This window comes from Elaeis guineensis, chromosome 13 (assembly GCF_000442705.2).
Source record: "Elaeis guineensis isolate ETL-2024a chromosome 13, EG11, whole genome shotgun sequence".
NCBI classification, from domain to species: domain Eukaryota; kingdom Viridiplantae; phylum Streptophyta; class Magnoliopsida; order Arecales; family Arecaceae; genus Elaeis; species Elaeis guineensis.
Window position 1 is genome coordinate 42,420,017 of NC_026005.2, and position 14,395 is coordinate 42,434,411.

Sequence of the window (14,395 nt, forward strand, 5' to 3'; positions counted from 1 at the left end):
CGAGCAAATAGTGAGTACTGTAGGTCAAAAAAAATCCAAAGATGAAATTAACCGGAAGTACTTGTGACATCATAGACTAGGCCATATTGGAGAGGACAGGATAAACAAACTGAAAAAAGATGGGATCCTCGGCTCTCTTCATCTAGAGTCGTATCCGGTTTGCGAATCTTGTCTTCGAAAAAAAATTGTCAAGTTATCCTTTATAGGATAGGGAGAAAGGGCCACTGAGTTACTTGTCTTGGTACACACTGATGTGTGTGGGTTATTTGATGTGGAGGCCAAGGGTGGAGGTCAGGGGTGGTTATAGTTACTTCATTACTTTTATCGATGATTTATTTAGGTATGGGTATATGTATCTTATGAAATATAAATCTGAAGCTTTTGCAAAGTTCAAGGAATTCAAAAATGAAGTAGAAAAACAAACAGACAAGCCCATTAAGGTTCTTCGATTTGATCGAGGAGGAAAATATCTCAGTCGAAAATTTTTGGGATATCTCAAAGATAAAGGTATAGTCTCTCAATGGACTTTTTTCGGAACACCTCAGCTCAACGGGATATCCGAAAGGAGGAATAGGATCCTATTAGATATGGTCAGGTCCATGATGAGCTTCACTGATCGACCCTTATATCTTTGGGGACATACTTTATTAACTGCCATTCACCTGTTGAATAGAGTTCCATCAAAATCCGTTCCTACCACACCTTATGAGATATGGTACGGTAAGAAGTCGAGTCTAGGTTATCTTAAGATTTGGAGATGTCCAGTCTATGTTAAGAGACAGATGGCTGATAAATTGGAGGATAGATCTGTAATAGCTCGTTTTATAGGGTATCTAAAAGAATTATGAGATACTACTATTCACAAAATCACAATGTGATTGTGAGTCGGAACGTCATATTCTTAGAAAAACAGTTTATCCAGGATGGTGGCAGTGGGAGGTTAGTTGAGCTCGAAAAGGTCTCTGAAGAGCAAAGAGCTATAGATCCTCAGGAACCCATTATTCATGAGCCAGTAGTTGACGTTTCTCTACCACCTCGTAGATCTAGCAGGATCTTCCGACCTCCTAAAAGGTACATGGATATGCTTACGAAGAAAATAAAGAAAATATTCCTTATGGGAGATAAGGGTCATGGTGATGATTCTAATAGCTTTGACGAGGTGATGTCTGATATCGATTTTAAGAAATGGTTAGATGCAATGAAGTTAGAAATTAACTCGATGCATTCGAACCAAGTATGGATCTTAGTAGATTCATTCGAGGGTATAGTACCCATTGGATGTAAATGGATCTACAAAAGAAAAATAGGTGCCGATAGTAAGGTAGACCTATAAAGCTAGGCTTGTGGCAAAATGTTATTGTCAGCACGAGAGCATTGACTATCAAAAAATCTTTTCGTCCGTAGTTATACTGAAATCCATCCGCACTCTGCTTGCTACTGCAGCTTATTATGATTATGAAATCTGACAGATACTGCTTTCCTGAATGGATATCTTGAGGAAGATATCTATATGGAGCAGCTTTTAGGTTTCACATTTGGTGATGGTGATCACAGTCTGCAAGCTACAAAGGTCCATATATAGATTAAAGCAAGCTTCTCGGAGTTGGAATTATCATTTTGATGATGCGATTAAATCGTTTGATTTCATTAAGAACGAAGAGGAACCTTGTGTATACAAAAGGGTCAGTGGGAGCGCAATAACATTCCTCGTATTGTACGTGAATAATATTCTCCTCATTGGGAATGATATTTTCATGTTGACCACAGTCAAAAGATGGTCGTCCAAAGAATTCTCTATAAAAGACCTAGGGGAAGCGTCCTATATTTTTGGAATAAAAGTCTATAGGGATAGATCTAAAAAGTGCTAGGCCTGTTATAAAAGTTGTACATAGAAAAAGTGCTGAAGAGGTTCAGCATGAAAAACTCTAAAAGAAGATTTTTACCTCTTAGACATGATATTAATCTTTTCAAGATGATGTGTCCGACTACATCTGAGGAAGTTCAGTGTATGAGTAGGATTCCTTATGTTTCAGCCATAGGGAGCCTCATGTATGCCATGCTGTGTACTCGATCTGATATTGTTCTTGCTGTGAGTGTCACGAGTAGGTATCAGTCGAATCCAGATGAGGAGCACTGGATAGCTGTGAAGAGCATCCTTAAGTACTTGAGAAGAACTAAGGATTTGTTCTTGGTTTTTGGAGGAGGTTCTGAGTTGTGAGTCGAGGGGTATACTGATTCAGACTTCATGTCTGATCCTGATGATAGAAAGTCTATGTCAGAATATCTGTTCGTATGCAATGGTGGCGCAGTCAGCTGGAAGAGTTTCAAGCAACCTATCATAGCGGATTCGACCACAGAGGCTGAATATGTCGCTGCTTCGGATGCTGCAAAGGAAGGCTTTTGATTCAAAAAATTTATTGCAGAACTTAGGGTTATGATATCAGATACTATACTACTTTACTGCTACAACAATGGAGCCACAGCACTTGCTAAGGAGTCGAAGTCTCATCATAAATCAAAGTACATTGAATGATGGTATCATATCATACGCGACTACCTCGAAAAAAATATGTCGAGGTGCAAAGAGTAGACTCCGCGGACAACGAGGCAGACTCACTGACAAAGCAATTGAGTCAGTCAAAAATGGAAGTCCACCTTGAGAGGATGAGACTTAGATTAATGGTCAATTGACTTTAGTCCAAGTGGGAGATTGTTAGATGTATATCCTAGAAGTCAATATGGCTGACATATTGTAATAAAGGCAGGACACAATTTTGTACTTAATATATTGATTTGATCAATAAAAGGACAAGTTTACTTTTTATTCAAGTGTGGTGTGTCCTTGAATCATCCATTGAATTAACGTTTCGATACATATTCTCAGAGTGTTGAGAATTAGAGACATATATTTAATTTCTAAATGCTTTCGGTCATAACATCATCATGAGGACGGTGATCGATCCGAATAGACTGACGCACAGATTGCTTTCTTCGGGGTAGATGAGTCTTTGATCTACAGTATAGAGACACTGAGCGACGAGTGCAGGTAGTTATTAGAGAACAACTAGTATTGAGCGTGACTATACGAGAGATCACTTAAATTTCCACTCGATTGTCAGTGATTGTCTCGATGTTGTAGTTGTGTGAATGGTCCTTTGACCTGCGATGGTACGATAGCTCGCAGTGAGACTATCAGAGTTTGATTGACACATAAACATGATCTCAATGAGCCCTTATAGTGGATGTTGGCGATAGTTGGTTCACTGTAGTAGGGTGCGCATCAAAATGGGATCTATCGATCTTGATAGAAAGTAGTTCTATGGGATTTGAGAGGCTAAGTTCGAGAGTCTGTGGCCATAGCAATGTGATTGATGGAAAAAAATTTCTATAAGGATCATAATTAGACTTGAGTTAATCGAATTTATCATATGACTGATGATGAGGTTTGACGATTTATCCATAATCTGCCATCTAGTTGGAACTCACGATAGAGGGACTGAATCATACGTTAACTATACCTTGAGGTTCGTTTTTGGTTCTACTGAATTGTCACTACATACTGCTAGGTGTCACTGATGGATTGTGAAAGCTCACTAGGATTGCTCAGGATCGACAATTCTTGATGAGTTAGAGTAAAATTGTTTCGACTCATTGAAAAGAGTTTCAATGATACAATGATAGAGATCATTATATATCTCACTATCAGATATAATGGAACCTATGGGGTCATACAACAAAGGGATTAGATTTGAAATAAGCAATTGGGCTTATGAAGTCTCAATTGAGTTTGGAGAAATCGTATTGGGTTCAGGATAACTTTGCTAGCATATGGTGTGTATATCTCACTATCAAATAGAATTGAACCTATGGGGTCACACAACAAAGGAATTAGATCTGGAATAAGCAATTCGGCTTCTGAAGTCTCAATTGAGTTTGAAAAAATCCTATTGGATTCAGGATAACCTTGCTAGCACATGGTTGGACATCTAAAATAAGCAATTGGGCTTATGAAGTCTCAATTGAGTTTGGAGAAATCCTATTGGATTCAGGATAACCTTGCTAGCACATGGTTGGAATAGAGATTATTATATATCTCACTATCAGATAGAATTGAATCTATGGGGTCACACAACAAAGAGATTAGATCTGGAATAAGCAATTGGGCTTATGAAGTCTCAATTGAATTTGGAGAAATCATATTGGGTTCAGGATAACCTTGCTAGCACATGATTGGATCCAAATTTCTCTTTATATTTGAATATCTTATTTGATAAGATTAATTCAAACTAAATTACCTGCTAATAATCTAAATGAATTAGATTCATTGGGCTCCAATTGTTGGGTGTCTAAGTTTTGGATCAAATGAATTAAGGGTTCAAGTCCTTAATTATTTTTATAGATAGTTTTAATTGGACATCACTTGATTTGATCAAGTTGGGTGTGTCCATCAATTGGTGGGTGTGTGGGACCAGCTTTGGGTGTCCCATGGGTGCAAAGTGGGGTGTGTTTTTGTGGGTGCAAAGGTTCCAATAGTTGGCGCCTAATTGATTTCCTAAAGGAAGTCAAATAACTAAAGGAATAAGGATTCCTAATGCAAGTAGGAGTTGTATTAAGTGGTTGTTTGGTTTTGAATAGGATTGAAATTTTATGCTTATTTAAAGAGGCCTCCTCTAAGGTCTCTAGACACTTCAACCAGCAGCCCCACGCCCCCTTAGGAGAGCCCCACTCCCCTTTTTTTTTTTCCCTCTCTTCTCCCTTTAGAGGTCCAACGTCCATCATCTTGAACGTCCTTCATCCTTCACGCCCAAAGGGGTTTGGGCATCCCTGTTGTTTGCTGGTTTCTACTCCCTGGTTGCTGCATAATCTAAGGAAGAAAAAGCAAGAGAAGAAGAGAAGAAAAAGATCAAGGAAAGGATCAAAGAGTGCTTCGTTTAGATTCGCAGGCTGATTTTTCTTAGAGAAGAAAAATCAATTTTAAGAGGGCTATTTCAGACTGATCCTGAGTGGATACCCATAGAGGTCAGACACTTGTGCAGGTAAGAGAGAACTTTTTCTTTTCCAGATCTAGATTTGAAGAAAAAAATTACGAAACAGGTATGTGATTCGATCACATATTCAATTTCAGTATATGTTCAATTTCAGCATATGAAGTAGATCCTCGTAGTTTATGTTTTATGCATACATGATGTAGATTAAAAGATGTTTTAATTTTCTTTTCCGTTGCGATGTTTTGAAAAAAAAAATTTTGAAACATACATGCATGCTCCGATATTGAAATTCCAACATTTTCATTAACCATCCTTATTCTTGCATGATGAGCATTGCTCTACATTATAGAATTTTCCATTATCATCCTGACTTTATTATTTTCCTTAAATGTCTTTCCTCAAGATCAGTCATAATTTGTAAAAACTTATCCGAAGAATCATTTAACATATATGAAACCACATACTTTTTGTCATGTTGTATCCTGCTTTTGCTTGATGGAGAACATCAGTTCTTATTTGAGTTGTTCCTTGTGTTTAATTGTAAATGAAATTCATTAGTATATTTATGAAGATGCCATACATACATTACATACATACATATTTTTTTTCAATTCTCTCTTACTATTCATTTCTCTAAAATTAGGTCACTCAAGCTTGGTGTACGACCTAGTCCAACTTCAACGGCAGAATTTTCTCAACCGATGTCCACTTCTACTAAACATTCCATAGATACATTTGGTCTTCCATGGAATGAGAAGAGACCTAGGCCAAGGAGGGAGTCGTCTGTCCTTACCCGGTCCTGTCTGCTGGCTTTAAGTGTGGATGGTGGTGCTTCTGGGTATGGCAGGATTGGCTTGTGGCTGCTATTTTTTTCAGAACCTCATATTTTTGTGGTTGATTTTTTCACTTACATGTTTGAAGGGCTCTCTTGAGGAGGCTGCACCTGTACAATATTGATAAGATGGATAATTCTGCACTTTGCACAGCATTGGTAGCCTGCCAGTCTCTCCTTGATCTGGAACTCATTGGTTTGTAAGTACATCTGTTCTTATATCTACATCTTAATGGAGGTGATTTCTAGTCAGTTTCACTTTTTAGATTCTCAAACTAAGAAGCACTTTTTGAAGGGAAAGAACTACAGTTAAGTGTAGGTTTCATATTACTTAGAAAAGTTTCGGTTTCATATTACTTAGAAAAATTTATGTTTATGTTTATGTGCATTTCGTCCACACCTACCATGCTACTTAATTCAAGGGTGCAGAATTGTGAAGGTCTTTTCAGCAAACTAGCGACCATGAACAATTGGTCATCTACAAAATGCATGTAGGAATATATCATGCTAATTTATTTAAGGCTGAATAGTTTTTGTTGAAAGCAAGAAATGTGGAACCATCTCAAACCATCCGATTTGGGGCATAATAAGACATACCAACGGCGGATTGGGATGGTTCCAGCATTCCAAATAAGAAGCTGGCGAAGGAGGGGGAGAGAGAGAAGGAAAGAGAAGCGCACACAGAGCGAGAGAGAGAGAGGGTGGCAAATGACTGGTGGAGGTTGATGGAGGTTTGCGGAAGGCCAGAGGAGGGCTTTGCTCCCTAGATCCTTGTTTCATTCGAAAGGTATTAGATGGGCCCTCTTTTTTTATTTTGAAAATATTAAGTGAGGGGGTTGCAGACTTTATTTAAAATTTTCAATTCGGAGGGCGGAGCCTGTCCTTTGGCCCTTCATGCCCCTCTCCGGCCCCTCAGCGGCCACCGCTAGCTGTTTGCCACCCTCTCTCCCCCTCTATCGCTTCTTCCTTCCCCTCTCCCTCCCTTCTCTACCTCTCTCTCTCTCTTTCTTTTCTTTTCTTCCTTTCTCCCTCTCCTTTGCCCTTTTTGCTATGTTGGTTTGGGCCCAGCACGAAATGGCATGGGTGTACCGAACCTTGTTGCTGGCCAATCAGTAGGGGCTTTAGTACTAGCATAGCTATCCTTGGTTCAAAGTTTTTTGGTATATTAGTGACTACAAAAGTTGATTATCTGTGACATACTGTGTCCTTGCTTCAGAAATTGTATTCTAAGCACATTCTTCTAGCCAATCAACATCTTTTGGATTGCATAATAGATATGATTGCTCACCCAGTATATTCACATAAGAAAATCATAAACTTCTACATGCATTTTTCAAGTTATGATTTAAATATTGGTCTTTATCATATGCCTCTATTTGATACAAGGTTCAAAGGTTCGTCGAACTAGCCTGAACCATACTAGCGGCTAATCGAAATGGTTCCGGCATTCGAAATGAGACACCGACAAGATGGGGGGACAGAAGGAAAGAAAGGAAAAGAGAAAGAGAGGGGAGGGAAGAAGAGGGAAAGGTCAGAGAGGTTGTTGGAGGCCACCAGAAAGCGGCCAAGGCTATTGAGGGGGCGAGCCTATTGGAGTTTCACCCTCCTTTATAGAAAGGACAAGAGAGAGAGGAGGGGTGAGGAAGAGAAGGAGAGGGAGAGCGCCGGGAGGCCCGTGGTGTGTACCAAAAGACCACGAAGGCTTTCGGATGACTGGAGCGGCTCCATCGTCCATGAAAATTGGGGCGACTTGCCTCTATTTTAATCATATTTTATTTTTTTAAGTCAGCAAAAAAATAAAATATGATTGAAACATGGGCGATCCAGAGGGTGGAGCAGCTCCGGTCATCCGAGGGCCTCCGTGGCCCCCCTCCACGATGACCACCGGCCTCTCGGCCCTCTCCCTCCCCCCCCTCTCTCTCTCTCTCTCTTTTCCTCTCTCTTGCTCCTCTAGTCATCGAGGGCCTTTGCACCTCCCGACCCTCCCCCTCTCTCTCTTTTCCTCTCTTTGGTTCTTCTCCTGCTTCCTGTGTTGTGTCAGTTTGGGTCTGGCATTGAACGACACTGGGCTATACAAAATTATACTGCCGGCCAGTCGGTATGGGCCCGATATCGGCAAAGCCAACCTTGATTTGATATTTATTTCACTATACTGGTACCATATTGTTATTCAAGGGTATGTATTGCAAATCATTTTGTCATTCATTGTATTTGCTGTGCTATACTAGGGCATACTTGTTAGTTGTTACTTTTCTTTTTGGAAGGGTATGAACTTCAAACTAATATTCTTCATGATGCTTGAATAATTTAAATTCTTTTTACACCAATTCATTTTCCACTCTTTTTTAGTCCAAAACTGATTTCAGATGTTGCCTTTAAAGAGTCAGTTTCTTTGATTTTGAGGTTTTATTATTGATAGGTATGTTATAATGATTAAATAGAGATTAACTATTTCAAAATGGTGTGCTAGTTCATTGAACTACATCTCCTGCACATGTGCCATCTCGTTGATGGTTTATATGCTGACTAATGTTAATTGATTTGAAACTCATCCTTCTTTGCTTAAATAGATGAAGTATATTTTATGCAGAGTTCTCTAACCCTCCTCCCCAAATTTCTCTTCTTCAAGTGTCGATGCCAACTCTGACTGATTTAACATAACTAACATAAACATTTTTCAGGTACTCTAGCTGCTTTGCCTTGTGTTCCTATTAGTCAATTTAAATTTGGATCCTAATTCAAGGTTGGGATGACTAAATCTGCCAAGGAAGGACTCAAAACTACATGCATATCTGTGATTTCACCAGTCAAGAACCTATATACATTAAGTGTCATGCCATAACATGCCAAAGCCTGGCATGTATCATCCGGGAAAGACAAGCTAGTTTGTGAAAATATGCACAATTGGCATGCTAAGTTACAGTCTACAATTAATAGAAAAAAATTTAATTGTTTGATGCTAGTTCCCAGATGTATACCAAATAATTATACAGGGCATTTCAAATAAATATTAAGTATTTTACTATTCAATAAAATTATAAATCATAAACAATCCATTATTTCTACGGTTGGATAGTTTCAAAAAATTTGCTATACATGCTAACAAGACATATTTATGTTCAATTTGAGCTCACAATTTCATCAACAAAGAATTTGGGAACAGGTAACTATGTTATACTTTACCAACATATTTTAGGTTTTTGCATGCAAACTGCTACTTTTATGTAAATCTTACTAGCAATGTATTATATGAACCTTAAATGCTATTGGTTATCTCAGTTTGTAATACTTGGCATATCTAGGAGGATTTTTCATCATTATATTGTCCAATATGTGGACTGGGCTTTCACATTCTTTTAAAAAAATAAATAATAAATTAATGAAAGAGTTTCAAATTTTCTGCTACAGAAACAAAACTGCTTAGGATAGTGCGATGCTGTTTTAAAATGTGAAAGTAGGTTGCAAACAAATATTGCTATCATGCTATACGTCTGCCTGTACAGCTTAAGATCACTTTGATGTTATATTAATGCAGTCTAGTCTGGAAACGGGGAGCATAAAAGTATGCACCTGTTTACCCTACATATTCTCTTTTGGCTTGTTATGTGTCATAGACATGCATGGTAATGATGCATAGCCATAACCATGACCATCCGGCCATTTCTGAATTATTTGCCGTTGGATCCTTATTCTCCAAGTATGTCTATTTAGGGCTACCTCTAATGGTATTCCAAGCTTCACCATATCTTTCCTTAAAACCTTCATCTCTGCTATCTTAGATCTTCCTCTACCTCTTTATACCGGAGCCTTTTTGGATCTTTGTTGTACATATCCATACTATCTAGATCGATTATCCATTGCTTTATCCTTAATTTGTTTAGGTCTTAAAGCCTGCACACACATCTATTTTGAATTTTTAATATTTTCCTTTTTGCTACACAACTTGTTTTAGTGAATGTGAACTCTCTTTATCTTCTAGTACTGCAAACCTTACAAGATACAACATTGCAAGCCTTATTGTTGTTCTATAGAAGCACCTCTCGTCTGTCTAACCTGCTCTAGTTCTATTACATATATGTTCATCTATCTCCCTATTATTTGGTACAATACACCCTAATTAATGAAAGATCGCTTTGTGGTATTTCTGGTCCATTAATCCTCATCAGGATCAAGGTGGAACCATCCTAAACTATCTAGCTTGAGGCGTACTGAGCCATACAAATGATGGACCGGGATGGTTCTAGCAATGAAGCTGAGACATTGGTGGAGGGGGGAGAAGGAAAGAGAGGAAAAGAGAGGGTGGTGGATGGTCACGGAGTGGTGTGGAGGGGTAGATCCACCTCCAGTTTCTTGTTTTGTTTGAAACAAGGGTCCCAAGGGGGCTTTTTAATTTCAAAAATTTTAACTAGAGTGGGCAACCTTTTTGGTGACTTATTTTTTTCCAATAAAAAAGTTTATTTAAAAAAAAAAATTAGTGAAGTCGACAAGAGGTTTGCTGACTTAAATTTTTCAAACTAAAAATGTTCCTCCCTCCGGGACCCTTATTTTGAATGAAATAGGGGAACTAGAGTGGAGCCCCTCCTTCCCTTCATGGCTCCTTAGCCCTCCACTAAATGTCTATCACTCTCTCCCTTTCACTCCCTCTTCCTTTCTCTCTTGTTCTCCCTCTCCCCCACTCTCTTTGCTATGTCGGGATGCACTCTGCTAGCCTCTGCCGGTCTTCTCCCTCTCCCTCCTTCCCCTCTCTCTCTTTTCCTCTCTCCTATTCTCCTTCTTCCTCACCTTTCTACTATGTTGGTATGGTCCTGGAATGGCGGCGTACTAATCGTATCGTCAGGCAACCAGTCTGGACCCTAGAAATGTACAACGATCATTGTTCGGGATCATCGTCTGTTGTATCGCCCTATACCACCCAGTATGGGGTGTACTGTACTATATTAGGAGGAAATTGGTATGTAACTCAACTTTAAGTCAGTACAAGCCTTGTACCAAGACATACCGAGGTGCGTATCGATCTGTACTGAAGTGTACAGAATTATATTGAGGCATACCAAGATAAAAATTGAGAAAAATGGTTAGAGAGCTATTTCGGTATAGAGTGTGTACCATATCGAACTAGTAAGGTAATGATATGGTACCTGGCATGGACCTTGATCGGGATAGTATCTTCATTGCTATTCTCTCTTACATTGTTCGACTAATTTTTAAACTCATATCCTCTGAAGTTTTCTTTCATAAGTTCAATTTAGTATTTAATGTAGTCCCTGTTTCATCAGTGAACACTTGTCTCATTGGCAAAGACACCAGGTACATCTTTTTGAATATCAGCAGAGTATTTATCCATAATTAGTGCAGAAAAAGTATGGGCTTTGTGTTGATTCTTGATGTAAGTCATCTAATTGATATTTGTCATGGTACAAATAAACACTTTAGCTCTTGTTGCTCATACAATGTGGCCAGCATGGATACTTTTACTACATGATATTGATATATAAGGTGCCTGTACAAGGAATATTCCAAAATGTAAATATGAAGTCACTGAGGGTATACATCTAACTTCATCAATACATACATCTATGTTATATATTTATATCATTAAAGTGTTCTTGAGTCAATCAGCAGAAGAGAGATGCACTAAGATTGCGTGTTAGACACTGAAACAAACACCCATGTCTGTAAGAGTAATCTAAACTTTTTGACTACCATCACAAACCTGCCTTTCCTCAGAAAAGAATCAAAGCTGCCCATTTGAATTCCCAAACAAATGCAAACCAACTCAATAGTGAGAGAGTCCCAACTATTTTCAGTTGAAGTCGGTGGGTTTTGATACCACCGACCTAGGTTCACCTGTTTTTGCACGTGCTTCCTCTCATCCTAGTTCTTAGCCTGACCTCGGTTCACTGTATGCTGTATGTATGAATGGATAGGCATCACCTTTTCTTTCCCCTTTTTTTTTTCAAATTTTTCCAATTTGTAATGTCAATTTCAGGCTTTGCTATAGTAGGTGGACGTTGTTGCTGTAGATTGCTTTCTCCTTGCTTTGCAGTCAGTGTTTTTTGAAAGTGCATAATTGCATAGTTCTTTGACATGAATGCCTGAACAGACATGTTGAGCTGAGGCGAACATTGGATGTAGTCAGCACACATTGTCACTCCATAGAGCGTTTGTTCTTTGAGTCTTCTGATACTGGTATGACACATTCCTGGTTATCTTGCTTCTCTCTCTCTCTCTACACCCTACTTGTATATCCATAAAATTTCTGTATAATCAGGTAGAGATGATAGTTTGAAGTCGCCAACTTGCATCGGTCTGGTAAATGGCTGTCCTAATTTAACAACATTAGCCCTCAGGGGATTCAAGCTTCATGATCATAAAGTCCGTATACTGCTTAAGGTATCATTTTCATATAAAGTCTGTTTATTTTTCCTTTTGTCCTTTTATTTATTTCTTTTGATTTAGGGGCGCCTTTTTTTTTCCTTTTGGCCAAGAAGAACCTGTTCTATCTAGGCATTCTATATATCACTATCAAGTTTGGTTAGAATTATACATAGCTGTTGGTACTGACCAAAAGACTTATTTATTTTTTGATATATTCTGCTTATGTCAGTAGTTAGTCAAATTTAGCTCGATTATACTGTGATTTTGCTTGCAAAAATACAATATTCTGAACTGGATTGTTGATTTTTGCACGGTAACATTTTCTTTTGTAGGGATTTCGCTCTCTCAAATTTGTTGATTTTTCAACATCCTATTCAATCACAGGCATGTTTTTAAGGTATGAATTCTTTTACTGCATTTTGAGACTTTTCACTTGGGATATCCTCAGCTATGCTTCTCTTGTTCCGAAGTTTCTATTTCTTGAGCTGTATTTCACAGTTTCAGTTGTTTAGGAACCTTGGCAATGGCACAAATCCCCTTGCATTGGAAGTCTTAATTTTGCGTGACTGTTTGCATCTCAAAGAGGTGATGATTTCAGAACACCGGATGATGCATACCCTTTGCCAGTATGTTGATATTTTTTCATGTGGACGTGTCCAAGAATATATATTTGGATGTTTTGTATACTTTTTTTTATGCAGGTTGAAGTTTCTCGGTTCTTATCTGCTGTGCTTGATGGAGACTTTAAGACCCTCAGATATTTGGTAGGAAGCTAGATGATCACTTGGGCTTCCAATAAATGGAAAAAGCTTCCTGTAAATTTGATAGATTCTTGTTTAATGTAGCATGTAATTGCTGTTGTTCTTGGACTTCTTTGAACAGGACATATCGAATAAGGATGGCCTTTCTGCTAATAATGACTGGAACTATCGGTGCTATAACCCAAGGTAGTGGGGTGCCCCTTGTGAATTTCATTGAAAATCTTACATTCTGGCTCATTCTTTTATTTGTCGCTGGTGCAGTGCTATTCCAATTTCACGAGTTTTGAAAGAGAGACCTGATATTTGTTTGATGGCCAATTTTCCCCCAGAAGGGAGGTCTCTCTCTCTCTCTCTCTCTCTCTCTCTGGCACACTAGCATGCGCGCTGTTTGGTGATTACTTTTATCATACAAGGAATTGTTTTTGGCCATCTTAGTTACAATTTTTTTGCATGCATTTTGCAGCTTTATTGATATCGAACACTTCAGTGACAGTGAAATAAGCAGCAGCACAAGCTTTCAGATGATGGCTGCTGCTGTATTTGGTTCTTATTCTACAAGCTCATCTGACAGCAGCTATAGCAGTGATCCAGGGAGTGGAAATGAGGATGTCCATGATGTGAACTTCGCATTCTATGGTGCAGATAGCTATGATGAAATGGAGTTTCAATTGGCTTAGCAAAAGGTCGGATGGGTAATGCAAGATGATACAGCGTCATCCATCTGAATGCGGTCCCCCACCCTTTTGTTGGTTGAATTAGTTTCAAACTAGTGGAAGGTGATGCTACATTGCATTGAACAAATTTGTATATGTCATGGAATTTCGTTGGTTCCATTGGACTATTTGTGTCCGTTAAGTTAAGCAAAACCATATCAAATTTGGATCCATTTCATCAGTCTTAGTCCAACAAGTTCTACAATTGGCTGTCAACCTAATTTCAACCCTCCACCTTTCTTATTCGAGCTTGGGACTTTTCCGTTTCAGTGTTTCAAAGCATGCAAGACAAAGGATTTTAATAATGGTGCTGGTCGCTTGTTGGTATCTTATGTGCCATGGTATTACTGCAACAACTTAGTGCATGAGATGTACGCAAGAAAAGTATACCAAGCAGTGTGAACAGCTTGTATAGATGGACCACCCAGGCTCTCATACGCCTGGGCAAACCCACCATCCAGGCCAGTGGACGGAGATTGGTGCCTGGGTTGGTTCTTAGCTGCTTTTTGATTGTTTTTCTCAAGGTGGATGCCGATTTATGTTATCATTTATTACTTTAAATTGCTTCCATGTTTCTTCTCATGTACAATAAAATTTATTCAGTATTTATTAATTGGTGTATTTAGGGTACATATATATATTTTTTATTGGTTTTATATTAATCAATTTTATGTTTCTATGGTAATTATATGAGGCTAGAATACAAGTTTTATTATTTTTAAA

The 14,395-nt window shown here is 38.5% G+C and overlaps 1 protein-coding gene across 1 annotated transcript in view; it reads left to right on the forward strand.

Annotated features, from left to right (window-relative positions):
- LOC105035183 (F-box protein SKIP17) overlaps positions 1-13,888 on the forward strand; it is a 39,713-nt gene extending 25,825 nt beyond the window's left edge. The window contains exons 3-12 of the mRNA XM_010910629.3: positions 5,632-5,826; positions 5,910-6,020; positions 11,924-12,009; positions 12,092-12,213; positions 12,531-12,595; positions 12,711-12,783; positions 12,900-12,962; positions 13,081-13,145; positions 13,221-13,295; positions 13,423-13,888. Of these exons, the coding sequence (XP_010908931.2) occupies positions 5,632-5,826; positions 5,910-6,020; positions 11,924-12,009; positions 12,092-12,213; positions 12,531-12,595; positions 12,711-12,783; positions 12,900-12,962; positions 13,081-13,145; positions 13,221-13,295; positions 13,423-13,636 (1,069 nt within the window). The 3' untranslated portion in view covers positions 13,637-13,888. The remainder of the gene's footprint in view (positions 1-5,631; positions 5,827-5,909; positions 6,021-11,923; positions 12,010-12,091; positions 12,214-12,530; positions 12,596-12,710; positions 12,784-12,899; positions 12,963-13,080; positions 13,146-13,220; positions 13,296-13,422) is intronic.
- The last annotated feature ends 507 nt before the right edge of the window (positions 13,889-14,395 follow it).